The sequence below is a fragment of the Stylophora pistillata genome, chromosome 3 (assembly GCF_964205215.1).
Source record: "Stylophora pistillata chromosome 3, jaStyPist1.2, whole genome shotgun sequence".
Classification (NCBI taxonomy): domain Eukaryota; kingdom Metazoa; phylum Cnidaria; class Anthozoa; order Scleractinia; family Pocilloporidae; genus Stylophora; species Stylophora pistillata.
This window is the reverse complement of record NC_142521.1, coordinates 11,732,465-11,745,047: the sequence shown is the minus strand read 5'-3', so window position 1 is coordinate 11,745,047 and position 12,583 is coordinate 11,732,465. Positions and strand designations below refer to the sequence as shown.

General features: G+C 39.5%; 2 protein-coding genes across 2 annotated transcripts; one reads left to right on the top strand and one right to left on the bottom strand.

Moving 5' to 3' along the window:
* The first annotated feature begins 3,092 nt into the window (after window positions 1-3,092).
* LOC111334804 (uncharacterized) lies at window positions 3,093-6,061 on the top strand. The gene is made up of 2 exons (XM_022940626.2): window positions 3,093-3,384; window positions 4,452-6,061. The coding sequence occupies exons 1-2, from the start codon at window positions 3,093-3,095 to the stop codon at window positions 4,544-4,546; spliced, it is 387 nt and encodes a 128-aa protein (XP_022796361.2). The 3' UTR covers window positions 4,547-6,061.
* LOC111334802 (mitochondrial inner membrane protein OXA1L) lies at window positions 6,044-10,941 on the bottom strand. Its single transcript, XM_022940625.2, has 7 exons — window positions 10,783-10,941; window positions 10,492-10,687; window positions 9,741-10,201; window positions 9,257-9,445; window positions 8,517-8,621; window positions 7,885-8,041; window positions 6,044-6,725 (listed from the first exon to the last, which is right to left on the bottom strand). Exons 1-7 carry the CDS (start codon window positions 10,876-10,878, stop codon window positions 6,424-6,426), a joined length of 1,506 nt encoding a protein of 501 aa, XP_022796360.2. The 5' UTR covers window positions 10,879-10,941; the 3' UTR covers window positions 6,044-6,423.
* Between the last annotated feature and the right edge of the window lie 1,642 nt (window positions 10,942-12,583).

Genomic DNA, 12,583 nt, shown 5'->3' with positions numbered 1-12,583 from the left:
ATACGTACTTACAGTACTCTTACGTTACAATTAATATTTATGCTACTTAATTACATTGTTCACTTACACTACTGTAATTGTGAGTGGAATACGGATAAGAGTAACTGAAAGGAAACCCACGAGTACAGTCTATAGCAAACTTGATCTTCAGAGGCTTAAGGTCAGGATAAGTAGAGTAGGATATGGCCGTGCGAGCAGGCTCACATTTGGAGCCTGCAAGCAGGCTCACACTTTTGGAGCCTGCCAGCAAAATAACGAGCAATTATATTGCATGAAGTATTTTGTGCCTCTTCTGTTGAAATTTATAGTGTGAATCATTCAGGATAGATATTTTTTTCCAATCTCTAAGTTATACTTCAGCTGTTGGGCATATTTTTTGATAGATGGAGAGATGTTCTTCAAATTAATTGCAGCAATGAATATAATACCATGTGAGGGGCAAACGGTAGCTTACTAAAATATCACTTTGTGAATTGACCTGAATTTAAAGTGCCAATGACTCGAATTTTATTTTTTGCGTTTTGTATTGATAGCTGTATTTTAAATTCGAAATAATCGACCATAGCGCCTCACGATTTCTCCTTAACCCTTTTTTTGCGCATTCAAAGGACGGTATTGGCAAATTTTCCAAGATAGGTGTATGATATTGGCAGACGGTAAGCTCTTGGTTATGGAAATGCGATTTGTTAAAGTCAACACTCTGCAGTCACGCGCAGCGTCACTGATGCGTACATCGTTCAAGTGAAATTTGTCAAGAGAACATGAATTGTTGTCTTGCTTTCCTCGTGTTCTCCCAACATCCCGCGTGCCGGGCTTTATTACGTTGCCGGAGCTCAGAAAAATGTGTTCTATTGCTTAAAAAATATAAACCTCATTTTGCCTTCAGAGTATCGCTTTTCTTAGTTCAATTTTACCTCTTCGCTTTCACATTTCTGCTTTAAAACCTATAGCGTGGACAAAGCACGCCGCCGGTACAACAAGAGCACACACCGTTAATAACATACAACTTAATTTGTACAGTACCTTAGCATCTACATTTTTACTTTAATTAATAATTGCAGAAAATAAAGGTTGTACTGGCTGCACTAAGTCATACGTTGTCGAACAAAGTGTCATTATAAAAGAAAATTGTCTAACCTAACGGGCTGGGGTCACCATTATCTGCCCAGACGAGATTATGGGAACTCGCCTACCTTTAGTTCAGATGGGATCCCATAAACAGTTATTAGCCTTTTTGGAAGAAGACCTGAAGAGGCTTGGCTTTTCTAATTAAGAAAACTTCAATGGAGTGTGTTCTTGGGTAGCGATCCCGTCGTTTTGATTTTTTTTTTTTTTTTTTTATTGCTCGTCGCTCTACTAAATGTCGTGAATTCAGTTCCCTGAATTAGTATTCTATCTCTCTCTCTCTCATAGCGTTATGTTAATGTTGTGAACAGTCTCATAAGGCATACACGGCATAACTTGTAATCAGCGTCAAAATCAGTTGACACAAGATGTTTGAAGAGAAGAATAACAGTCCTGTGTCAACCACACTTCAAATCCGTATGATGCACGATCCTCGCATTAAATCATTAACTTCCTTCATTCAATGTTGGCTAAAAGTTCATGGAATCACGATAGAGTATTGTTTTTATTTTTGGGGGGAGGGAAGAGGGCGAATGAGATAACTTCACGTGGGCAAAAGAGATAAAATGGAGGTAATAAGGGGTTGAAAAGGTCAATTTGTCAACAATTTTGTCGCCGATTAAAGTTGAGTCCAGTAATCTTGTCCAAATTAAAGCGATTCGTAAAATCATCCAAGTCAATTGCCATATTTAAGGGGCCTTTCAGTAGACATTTCAGGTGATGAAAGTACCCGTAACGCCTGGGTGGTCTTCCTACAACGGCCTATACAAGGACGCTCCGCCCAAAAGGGCCAAGGGGTTCCTTTTTCAAGCTTCATATATACAAAAGATAGAAATTTCTCAAGTTGAGGTGAATGAAAGGGTGGGGAAATCTTTTATTTAAGTATAACGTGAACGGTTCATAACTAAATGACACTTAAGCTTTTTGGTTATTATCTCTTCTGGTAATGCTTGACTTTCTCCAGTAGCATTGTTCATTGTCATTCCAAGGGTTTAAAAAAGGGATGAAGCGTTCTTGAATTCTGAGGTTTGTGAAAGAAGTTCCTAAAAAAGATGTACGAAAGGGTAAGGGTTGGACCTTAGGAAAGGAACCTCCACATACAAAATGCTTTACAGCAGCAATGAAAGTGTTTTGTTTTATCATCAGTTCTGTTCAGAGTTCATGCTGTACAATCATGTTTCAGAAATTATAGGGTCAGTACAGGCGTTCCAAAAGCCCCTTTTAAAAACTGTTGGTAGTCCTGGCAAGCAAAATGTTTTGAGACGTTGGCAAAGTTTTTTTTTTATATCATCGTACTAAGTGGGTGTTGCATAATCAGCAATTCACTTGCGCCATTTATTTACGCCGCCATTTAATTACGTTTTAATTTCATTGCTAATTAGTGTACATTGTAGTGTAACCGTAATAAAATTATATGCAAAATGCTAGCAGGTCTAAAACTTGTGGATTTTGGCCCTACATATTATTATTACTTGGATTAGCGTGTGCGCAAATAAAGAACTTTTTTTTCACAGAACCGAGTAGTTAACGGTGGGAATGCTCAATTTTGATTTATTCGGTTACGTTTTATTAAAGAAAAAGAGGTATTAGTTATCAAAGTTCAAACTTCTCTTAATCGTCTCAATCCGAGAACTGAGAGCTTAACTTTCTTTCCTGAATCTTCCTAAACTCATATAGAATTCCGACAGTCAAGTTTAAAAAAAGGAAACCTTAACCGTGACGATGTTTGGATACCTGATCTTAATTAGTATGGATGTTTACTAGAATACCACTGAGGGCCGTGCTAAGAAAAACGGAAAAAATTTAAAAAATTGAAATAACAGAATAAAAAACAAATATTAAAGCTAACAAAAATTAATGCGGCAGATTCCGCGGTTTGCCTTTTACTAACTACGTCCCTATGATTTTATTTTCCCGTTTTCTTCTTGGTTTTAGGTTCGATTGATAAAATATACGCTTCCACCGTAATGACGTTCCTGACTCCAAACCCATTTGATGAGCTAGCACAATATTTCGACGAGGAGTTCAAACAGATAAACAACCGACTCACTGACATACAGGCGGACATAGCTGACTTAGGCCGCCTCCTCGAGGCCAGAGGAGGAGTGTTAGCGATGGCAAATCAGCTTAGCGCTATACGGTATGCCATCAGAAATTATGGTGTCTTGGTAGATGCAATGTCGAGTAAACCGGTTTGTGGAGCAAGAGAATTGCCGCAGATGCCAGAAGTAGAGCAATTCATGAGACAATATCAACACAGTGAGTCCTTCGCTAAGACCATCGAGTAAGCCCTAGTTAGCTAGGCGCTTTTTATGAAAAGGAGACTCTTTTATCTCAAACTGTGTTACGAGTTTTAACATCTCTAGTAGTTAAATGCTCAAAAAACGGTAGGATCACACAAAGAGGCCTTTGGTTGACCGGGTTAGCCCGTCCTCCATATGAACCAGTGCTCCGTTAGATTTTACAAAGTACATATAAGTAATATATCAAAGACCGTATTAGACTTTCTTTCCAAACAGCGACAAGAAAGTTGAGGATACAACGCGTAGTGGAGTATTTTTGACGAGCCTCGAGGTTTTTGAAATGTGGTTAAATCACTCTCTCGAGTTTGACATGTAACTCTTCTATCGGAACTAAAAAATTATCACTAACATATTACCAAGGCGAACTTTATATGTAGAAGAGGTAGTTCTTCCCTGGTCTTCGGTGACCCATTAAAATCTGGCGCTACAGTTTTACCTTTCCGAAAGCTTTGTCATCTTTCGATAGTGAAGTGTGATCATGTAGTTTGATCGCGTAGTGAGCTCGTGTAATGTGATCGTGTAGTGTGATCGAGGTTTTTATATTTTAGGTGCTTTGTTTCATCAGTTACCTTTGAAAACTAGGTATATCATCAGTAGGACATAATTTAGGGAGTCTCTAGATTAGTGTTTTTGTATAGTGTAGCTAAGTTAGTTCGCATTAGTTATCAGTATTAGCATAATGTTACAGAGTTATTTACCTTTTTATCTTTTATCGTATTTCAGTTTAGGTTTTACACTTTTCTTTACATAGGACCCCTTTGATAACAGTACTCATGCACTGAAGGGTTATTCGTTATTATTAATATCATTATTATTATTACTATTATTATTATCATCCTAATATCATTATTTTTGTGAATGTGATCGTGTAATGTCATCTTGTTGCGTGATCGTGTAGTGTGACCGTCCGTGTGAGGGTGTTCCTGAAAATTAAGCAATGTTGTCAGTGACAGTCATGATGGACTGTTATTCTCATGTTCAAAACATTTACTGTAAGGGCCATTTTGCTGTTTTTTTTTTCAGGTTTCGTAGATAACAGTCTTTTGGATCTCTATGGGGTAGAGCTTGGTGAACTGATAGAGGCAACCTCTCTGCTAAAACCATTCATGATGGCTTGATTGTCATAGCAAAAAGCATCTCGTACAGAAGTTTGCAGAAGAGTTGATGTACTATGGTTATGCAGGTCTGCAATCCCACTTCACTTGCCGCAGCCTTTAGGCTGCAACAAAGGGCTTCAAAAGTGACCTTGAAAGTGAAGTGGACAAAGCTTTGATGACAAAACTAATTTTTTATTTATTTATTTACATTTTTAATGATGTAATGTAGTTTTAGGATGTCCCCAATTAGTGCCATTAATTAGTATATCAGTTTTAGAGCATTTATTAATTTGTTTTAATGATGTAATGTAGTTTTAGGGTGTCCCCAGTTAGTGCCTACAGGCACTAGAACGACTAGACACGTTAATAAAGGTTATGTATGTATATATGTAACTCTACAAATTTGCGAAGATGGTGGAAGTAATTAGGGAAGCTTTGTCATCCGAACTACCAGGTCGTATACTCCACTTAAAGTTGGAGGATGAAATTTTGACGCAGGTAACAAAAGATGAGAAAAGCATCATCCATTTGTTGAAAAAGAGGATCATCGACCCAAACGACTCGCCTTATCAGTGTGTACTTAAAGGGGCTGATGGTCGACGGCAAAGCAACTCTGATCACACGTTATCAACCATTTAAAAAAATGGGGCTTTGGGCCGGCGACCCGGCGTTGAGAAGTGGTCGATTAACAGCCCGTGGGTCAAGGTCCTCCGAAAGTGGAGTATGAGCTACAACAAAACTATGTGAAAGCACCAAAAGGGACACGGTTGGGTGAATGTAAAACGCCAGGAGTGGATAGTGCAGTGTTTGTAAGTTACTTTCCAACTCCTTGCTGTGGAGAGAAAAAAGTGTACATAACAGGCATAAAGATGGCTGTCTGCTTTTATGAACAAGGATTAGATCCGTATGGTTATTTCAAGGACTGTCATGCGGAAGATATGAGAAAGTGTGAGTTCCGCGGCTCCAAAAGAATGCTGAAAAATGCAGACCGTTTCTGATAAGACAGAAAGAAATTAGGCTGTCGTTGATTAAAGCTTGTTTATGAACAGCCCGCCGATCACAGAAAGAATATTGTTAAATCAATCGCTACCACATTTATTATCGTCTGACTAGTTTCTCGCTCATATATCGGAAGGAAAAACGCAGTGCATGTTGGTCTAATGAAAAATGTGCTCAAAGTTTGATATGTACCCTTGAGGGTTTGTAATCAGGATTTTTACGCTGTCTTAACAGACTCTACGAAATCAATTTAAGCTCGTCTTCCATGTTAAATTAGATTGTAAACGAGTCCAAATACCAGTTTAACACGTGAATTTTATGCTACCGTGCCGCGTTCAGTAACTGATCACAGATGGCGTCAAAATATAGTGGGCGCGAAAAAGTAACATATTCTCTCAAATATGCAGAATGATCTCCGACCCGTTTACACCAATACTGCAACCTTTGAAAACCTTACACAGTGAACAAATTAAGAAATCCTGTTCTTAGAAGCAAATAGATCACACTATTGACTACATGTCACGTGAAGCTTCTCTTTTAAAACAATATATTTGGTAACTGTACATGTCAAAAAAATGGTCGAAGAAATCAGAGCATAATCTGCTGCTTATCATCTCCAGCTGCTTATCATCTCCAGCTGCTTATCATCTCCAGCTGATAATGAAAACATATTCAGGCCTTGGTAAACTTAGAATGTGGGTCAAGTGGCGGTATTTCTCGTATTTTGAGCCAGACTCTCAGTCAGTTGTGAAACAAAAATGGTCAGGCACGTGAAAGACTTCAGTGTCAGGCAAACAAAAACAAATTTCCCCAACAAGCACTGCCCCTCCCCCCCTCGCCACTTTTTTCTCTCCTTTTCACTGTCTGAGAACCTCTAAGAGACTATTCCACTTGAATTTTCACTCTTTTTTTTTTGCTTGTTGATGAGCCTTGGCACTGAAATACTCCTGGTTGAATTTTACCCTAAGGTCAGTTTGAGGGGCTGGTTTCTCCAGCCTCTCCAACATTCTTCTTCTGTTCCTTCCACGTTTGTCACTCTTTTTTTCACTGTCAGACAAATTGAAAATCTCCTGGTTCTGTTCAATCCTGGGATTGAACTCATATGTTGCTTCCAAGGGGGCCTCTCCCATGGCCTTCAATCTCTGTCTCTTCATTTTCTCTTCATGTTTTAGTTGACTCACCTCTTGTGAATTCTTATACCCTAGTTAGAGAGTTAAGTTTTTGTGTGTCAGAGGATTCAAACTCACAGGGTCATTACTAACTTAAATAAACAAGAAGATCATAGAAAAGGTTGGAAGGAACAAGATGATGGGTTGCTACTAATAAGAATGTTACCTAATAGGTCAAATCTAGCTAGCTCTCATTTGATGGTTAAAAATTTAAATGTTTGGCAAATACTACAGGTATAATTATTTTGGTGAACCATCCCCAAACAAAAGCTACTGGAGCAGTACCAACTTGAAGATATGAAAACAATTCCCAAAAAATGAGTTAGCTCAATGGACAGAGCACTGGACTATTGTGCAGGAGGTCGAGGGTTTGAGCCCCGGCCGGACCAACACTCAAGGTGTTAAAACAAGTGAGAAGAATATGCTACCTTTCCAGAACATCAAGAAATGGTTAGATACTCTAATCTTCTCGGATAGGGACAAATAAATGGAGGTCCCATCTCCTGCAGGGTTAGGGGTAAGAGATGTTAATTTCCCACGTACTAGATTACTGTGTGATGGATGTCCTCCCCTGGGGTGGTTGGGAATTGGCCCTGAAAAGCCCCCATGGGGAGTGGTCAATTAACATAGGTATGTATGTATTGACAATATCCTTTGAGAGAACCTGATAGCATGGCCAGGGTAAGAGAAAGAGAAGCAGACCTAAAACAACTTGGCAGCAGATGGTTCAGGAGATGAAGACCATACATGAGATGTGAGATGTGGGGGGGGGGGGGGGGGAGGGGGCAATCCAGAAGCAGGCCCAGGTTAGGGAACAGTGGAAAGATTTTGTCACTGCTCCAAGTGCCAAGAGGCCCCATAGGCAGAAAGTAAGTAAGTGGCTAGGGGTAATGGATAGGTCACAATACAGGTAGGTCTTGCCACTGATTTTATGTACTCAAATTAGAAGAGTAGGCTGATAGGCTTAAAAGCAGATAGAGCAGTTGTTTGATAGGAAGGTAGGCATATGGGAGATCAGTGTACAGCACCGGTATGAAAAGAAAGTGATTGAGGGGAGAGATAACAAAAATATTGAAGGGTAAAAAGATTGAAAGGATGGAAAAAAGTGAGGAGAAAAGGTGCAGAGTTTTAATGAAAGGAAATGGTGAAGGGAATTCATTAATGTACTTTGGATAGGTCATGACAGCTCACCAGCCTTCAAGTTCTCAAGCCAGCTTCCAGCTTCTGGTAGATTTTCATGCTTTATCATTTCAGGGATTCCTACAGCTCTTCGTACTGCAGAGCTTTTTAAAAGTCCGACTTGACCAATTGTAAACAAGTTGGATGTTACCCAATAAGAGAAAATGGCCTGTTGAGAAACAATAAAAAAATCTATTAAAAATAAAAAAACAAAATAATAAGAGTAATGATCTTTTCAATGCCAAAAAGCTACTCAAGCAGGCACAAAATCCCCACATTTGGCTTTTCCTCCCTTGCTTCCAGTTTGGTGTTCTCCAAAGGGTTACAAAGATGCCATGTTTTACTTTAATTGAACCCTGGCCAGAGTACTATGCAACACCAAAATGTCACCCTATCTTGCCACGTCATATATGCTAGAAAGCCATGGGTAGCAGAAAGAGTTCATTAACTAATTAATTGATTACCTCCCCCCTACTTATCTTGCTTTTCATTTTAGATTAATATGAATTTAGTCTAGAAGACCTTCACTTTTTTCGCATGTACAGGTCACTTCAGAAAGTGTAACAAAATAACTAACACAAAACTGTCTTTATTATTCACAATGTAAGAAACTAAAATTAATCACAGGGTAATTTTGAACATACTGCAGGAAAATGTGCTGTGAAAGGGATCAATGCAACAGCCATGATGCGAAAGATTGTCTTCATTGTCTCCATATGAGGAGTCCTGACTCCAACCTCACCACCTAGCTACAAGACAAAATCACACAAAGAACTTGAAAATTTTAAGATTTGCTATGCTTTCCCACATTCATAGGTAGTATAGGTTAGGCCTTTGAGGAACAATGACATATAAAACATTGTGCTCATCCCCAACAATATTAATAATAATAAAAATAACAATAATAGAAAATGATAATATACATCGAATCAAAATATGGCGTCCAATTTGAATTGCCATTGTTCTGGACTGACTAGCTCTGACACATGTGATAATCCTTTTGTGTTTCCACGTGAAGATGAGGCTAGTGAGCCGAAAACAATGGTAATTCAAATTGGACACCATATTTGGATTCAGTGAATTGATAAAAATAATAATAAATACAAAGATCATTATACTAATGAGGAAAATAACAATGTTAATGACAGGAATTTAGCAGTGGACATTCCACAAGGTTACTCTTCACATTCACTGTTTCCAGGTCAATGTTAAATTTGGAATCAGTATGTTAGTTTTTGTGGAAAAAACAAACCACACACTCAACATACATATGATACCAGGATCAAGAATGTATAACATGAAGGGAAAAACAGTTGACTCCTAGTTTACTACTGATAACCACCAAGTACATAAACTTTTTTCTTTGGATGAACATCTTTCTTACTTCTATTGATGCCAACATGGAGAAACTGCAAATGATAGGTAAAACATAGTATGGATCACTTAATGTCAAGTCTTGAAACCAAAGATATCCTCCAGTCTTAAATGATTCTACCGGCAAATAAGCCATTCTTCTGATAGCAAAAAAGAATGAGATGAAAACAGGAAACTGGAAAAAAATGGCCCCTAAACTCTGAAAGAAAACAAAAAATTTACAACCTGTTAGACAAGTTTTATGATCAAACAGAATCCATGTTCACCAAATCATTAAATCAATAGATCCATGTCAGTATTTGAACAACTGCAAACTAAGCCCTCCCCTGACAAGTTATGCTTGATGTTAGGTTAGGAGAGGGTAGGTACACAGTTGCTTAGATATTAAACATCCATTCAAATTAATGATAGAGAAACAATTATTCAACCCAGGTCAAAGAATTGACCTTGGGAATAGTCAAGATCTTGGTAAATGTGTTCTTCATATTAATCACCTTAACAGGGTGACATTTGTTCTCTCTGTAAATATTTCCCAGCATTGTAGCAGCTTGTGCTTGTGCCGCTGAATCACGAGAGTTAGACAGTTCTCTCATCTTTGCCTCTGCCTCTTGTAACTGCGGCCGCGCATTGTTCAGTCGAACTGTGTTGGCCTGTGACTTGATAATCAGAGGAAGAAGCAAGAGACGGATGCATACTGTGGTCACAGCTATGGAAGCACACCATGAGAGACCTCCAGTAACATGGAGAAACTCCAGGCATTGTTGAATAATACCAGTTGGGCCCCAGCCACCTAATCCTAAACTTGCCAAACTTGGCTCGCCAACAGAAGCTAGGTTATCTGCCAAATCATTAAACATTGTGCCCTCTGTGGCCATGGACTCTAAGACTGATCCTGAACCATCCTCCTGTACAAATGGATTTGTGACTTTCTCTTCTTGCAGCAGTTCTGTATTATCTGTCAAAGAAAAGTTCTTAAACAAAGCAAGTATAATAACTCAAAAATGTCAACTTGAGGCTGTGCAGATGAAGTAAAGCAGTTCTCTCTGTCCACTTTAGGATGGTCCATGAGGGTAGTCTATCGACTGGGGGTCACTATCCCCCCCCCCCCCCCCATATTTCAGGTCAGTTACTTTCAGTTCTCAAGCACTCAATATTTCATCATTTTCCTTGAAAGTTCGAGTTATCGAGAGAAGACTGTGCAGCACTTCATTGCACGTGACGTTATCTACAGCCAATACACCTTACCTGAACTTGTTGAGGAACTTTGTGAACCGAACAACGAAAAGCATCTCGCTCCTTTAATCCAAGGTGAGAGTTCGGACCCAATACCACTGTAACCATACATTTTGAAGTCCCTCGGTCTCTCATAGTTTGCCCTTCGGTACAACCCAGTCGTCGAATAAGTGCGGGAGGCAACATCCCTGACGTAGAGATCGAGATTCTGCGAGTTGTAAAAAAACGACATTTTTATTCCACTCAGCTATGCTTATTCACATATAAAACATCTCTCCCGTAATTGAAAACATATCGCTTTACCTTATTGGTTGCTTGCCCCGAGACCCTTAAAGTTCTTAAGCACGTTGCTGCCCGGCTAATCTTCCAATTGCCGAAACGTGCACACAAGGCCGCCATCTTTTATACAGTTTTACATCAAGTACGCAACAGTAAATGTCCTCGACTTCTCGGGAAAGATGCGGAGGGTCTGAGGCCCACTAGTCCGACTAAGCAGATCGAGGGTGCTGAGGCCATGAGGGGTGCGCTTTAGCAGGCATGGGGGACAATAATTCAGGGAAAATAGGGAGTTTAAGATGCACACCAGGCTCCATAAAGTGTAAACAAGAAAAATGTGATAAAAGACTTTGACAATTAGTGTCGGACAGATCATGTATCACGCTGGCTTGTATGTCTGTGACTGAGCCGTCTTCAGACTATGAAATATCAGGAGCCCGGCCATCACAAGTGATGGGCTCCTGGAAATATTTAGCATAGCCTCCTTTACGCAGAGGGAAAATGATGAGACCAACGATTTTCTTTTTACATTATTCATTAGCTCCTGAGAACACTTTGAATATATGGGAAGAAACTTAGAAAGTTAAAGGTCTTAAGGCGGTGATTATGGATGAAAAAAGGTGATTTCGAAAATTTCTGTGGGCAAACCGAACCAAGCTGCCTCTCTTCTTCTATTTCTTCTCTTTCAGTACTAGTTTCTGTGCAGCGTCCCATTACACTAGAAAGCGTGTATGTGCTGCTCTTTTTTAATAATGATAAATAAAAACGGTCCGCTTCAGGAAGATTTGAAAGAAATACTAGAATCATTATATTATTATACTCCAAACCTGAACTCTACGGTCGCTACATCGACGACTGTATCGGCGCTACCTCAGTCTACCAGAGAGGAGCTCACTCAATTCATAACCGCAGTCAATTCTTTTCACCCGGCTCTGAAATCATGTACCTGGGAAATTTCTGACAATTCTTTATCCTTTTTAGACATCAAAGTTTCAATTGAAGGCAACGGTTTATGCACTAGTGTGTATGACAAACCTACAGACTCGCGTAATTACTTGTTATATTCGTCTTCGCATCCATCTCACGTTAAGAATTCCATTCCTTTTTCTCAGTTTCTAAGACTTCGTCGTTTATGTGGTGATGACTCTGATTTCCACCACAAATCAGAGTCAATGTGCCAGTTTTTCGATAAACGTGGTTACCTTGATTCCGTCGTTCAAGAGGGTTACCACCGCGCCCAACTTATTGATCGACATCCAGCACTACAAACGTCCCAAAAGGAAGATTCCGACCGCATTCCATTCACTCTCACGTTTCACCCTCCCAACCACTCAGTTAAATCCATCATTCTTAAAAAATTTAAATTACTTCAAAACGATCCAGAGACAAGCTCTATCTTTTCGCAGCCTCCGCTCATTTCATTCAAACGCGACAAAACGATAGGCAATTTTTTGGTCAGAAGTTCTTTTCAGACTAATGACCAACCAGGAACTTTTAAATGCGCTCGTGCACGATGCAAAACGTGTCCTTTCATTCACAAAACTGATAAAATATCGGGACCCAAACGATCCATTAAGATCACCGATCACTTCACGTGCACCTCCGCCAATGTAATCTATTGCATAACTTGCACCTATTGCAAAAAGATATACATCGGCGAAACAGGCAGAAGACTAGGTGACCGATTCCGAGAACACCTTCGAGACGTGGAAAGGAATGGCAAGGACACATCGAAACCAGTCGCTAGACATTTTAATTTACCTGATCATTCTAAGCAACATATGGCAATCTGCGGTCTTTCCTTGCACTTAGGTAGCACGGAAAGCCG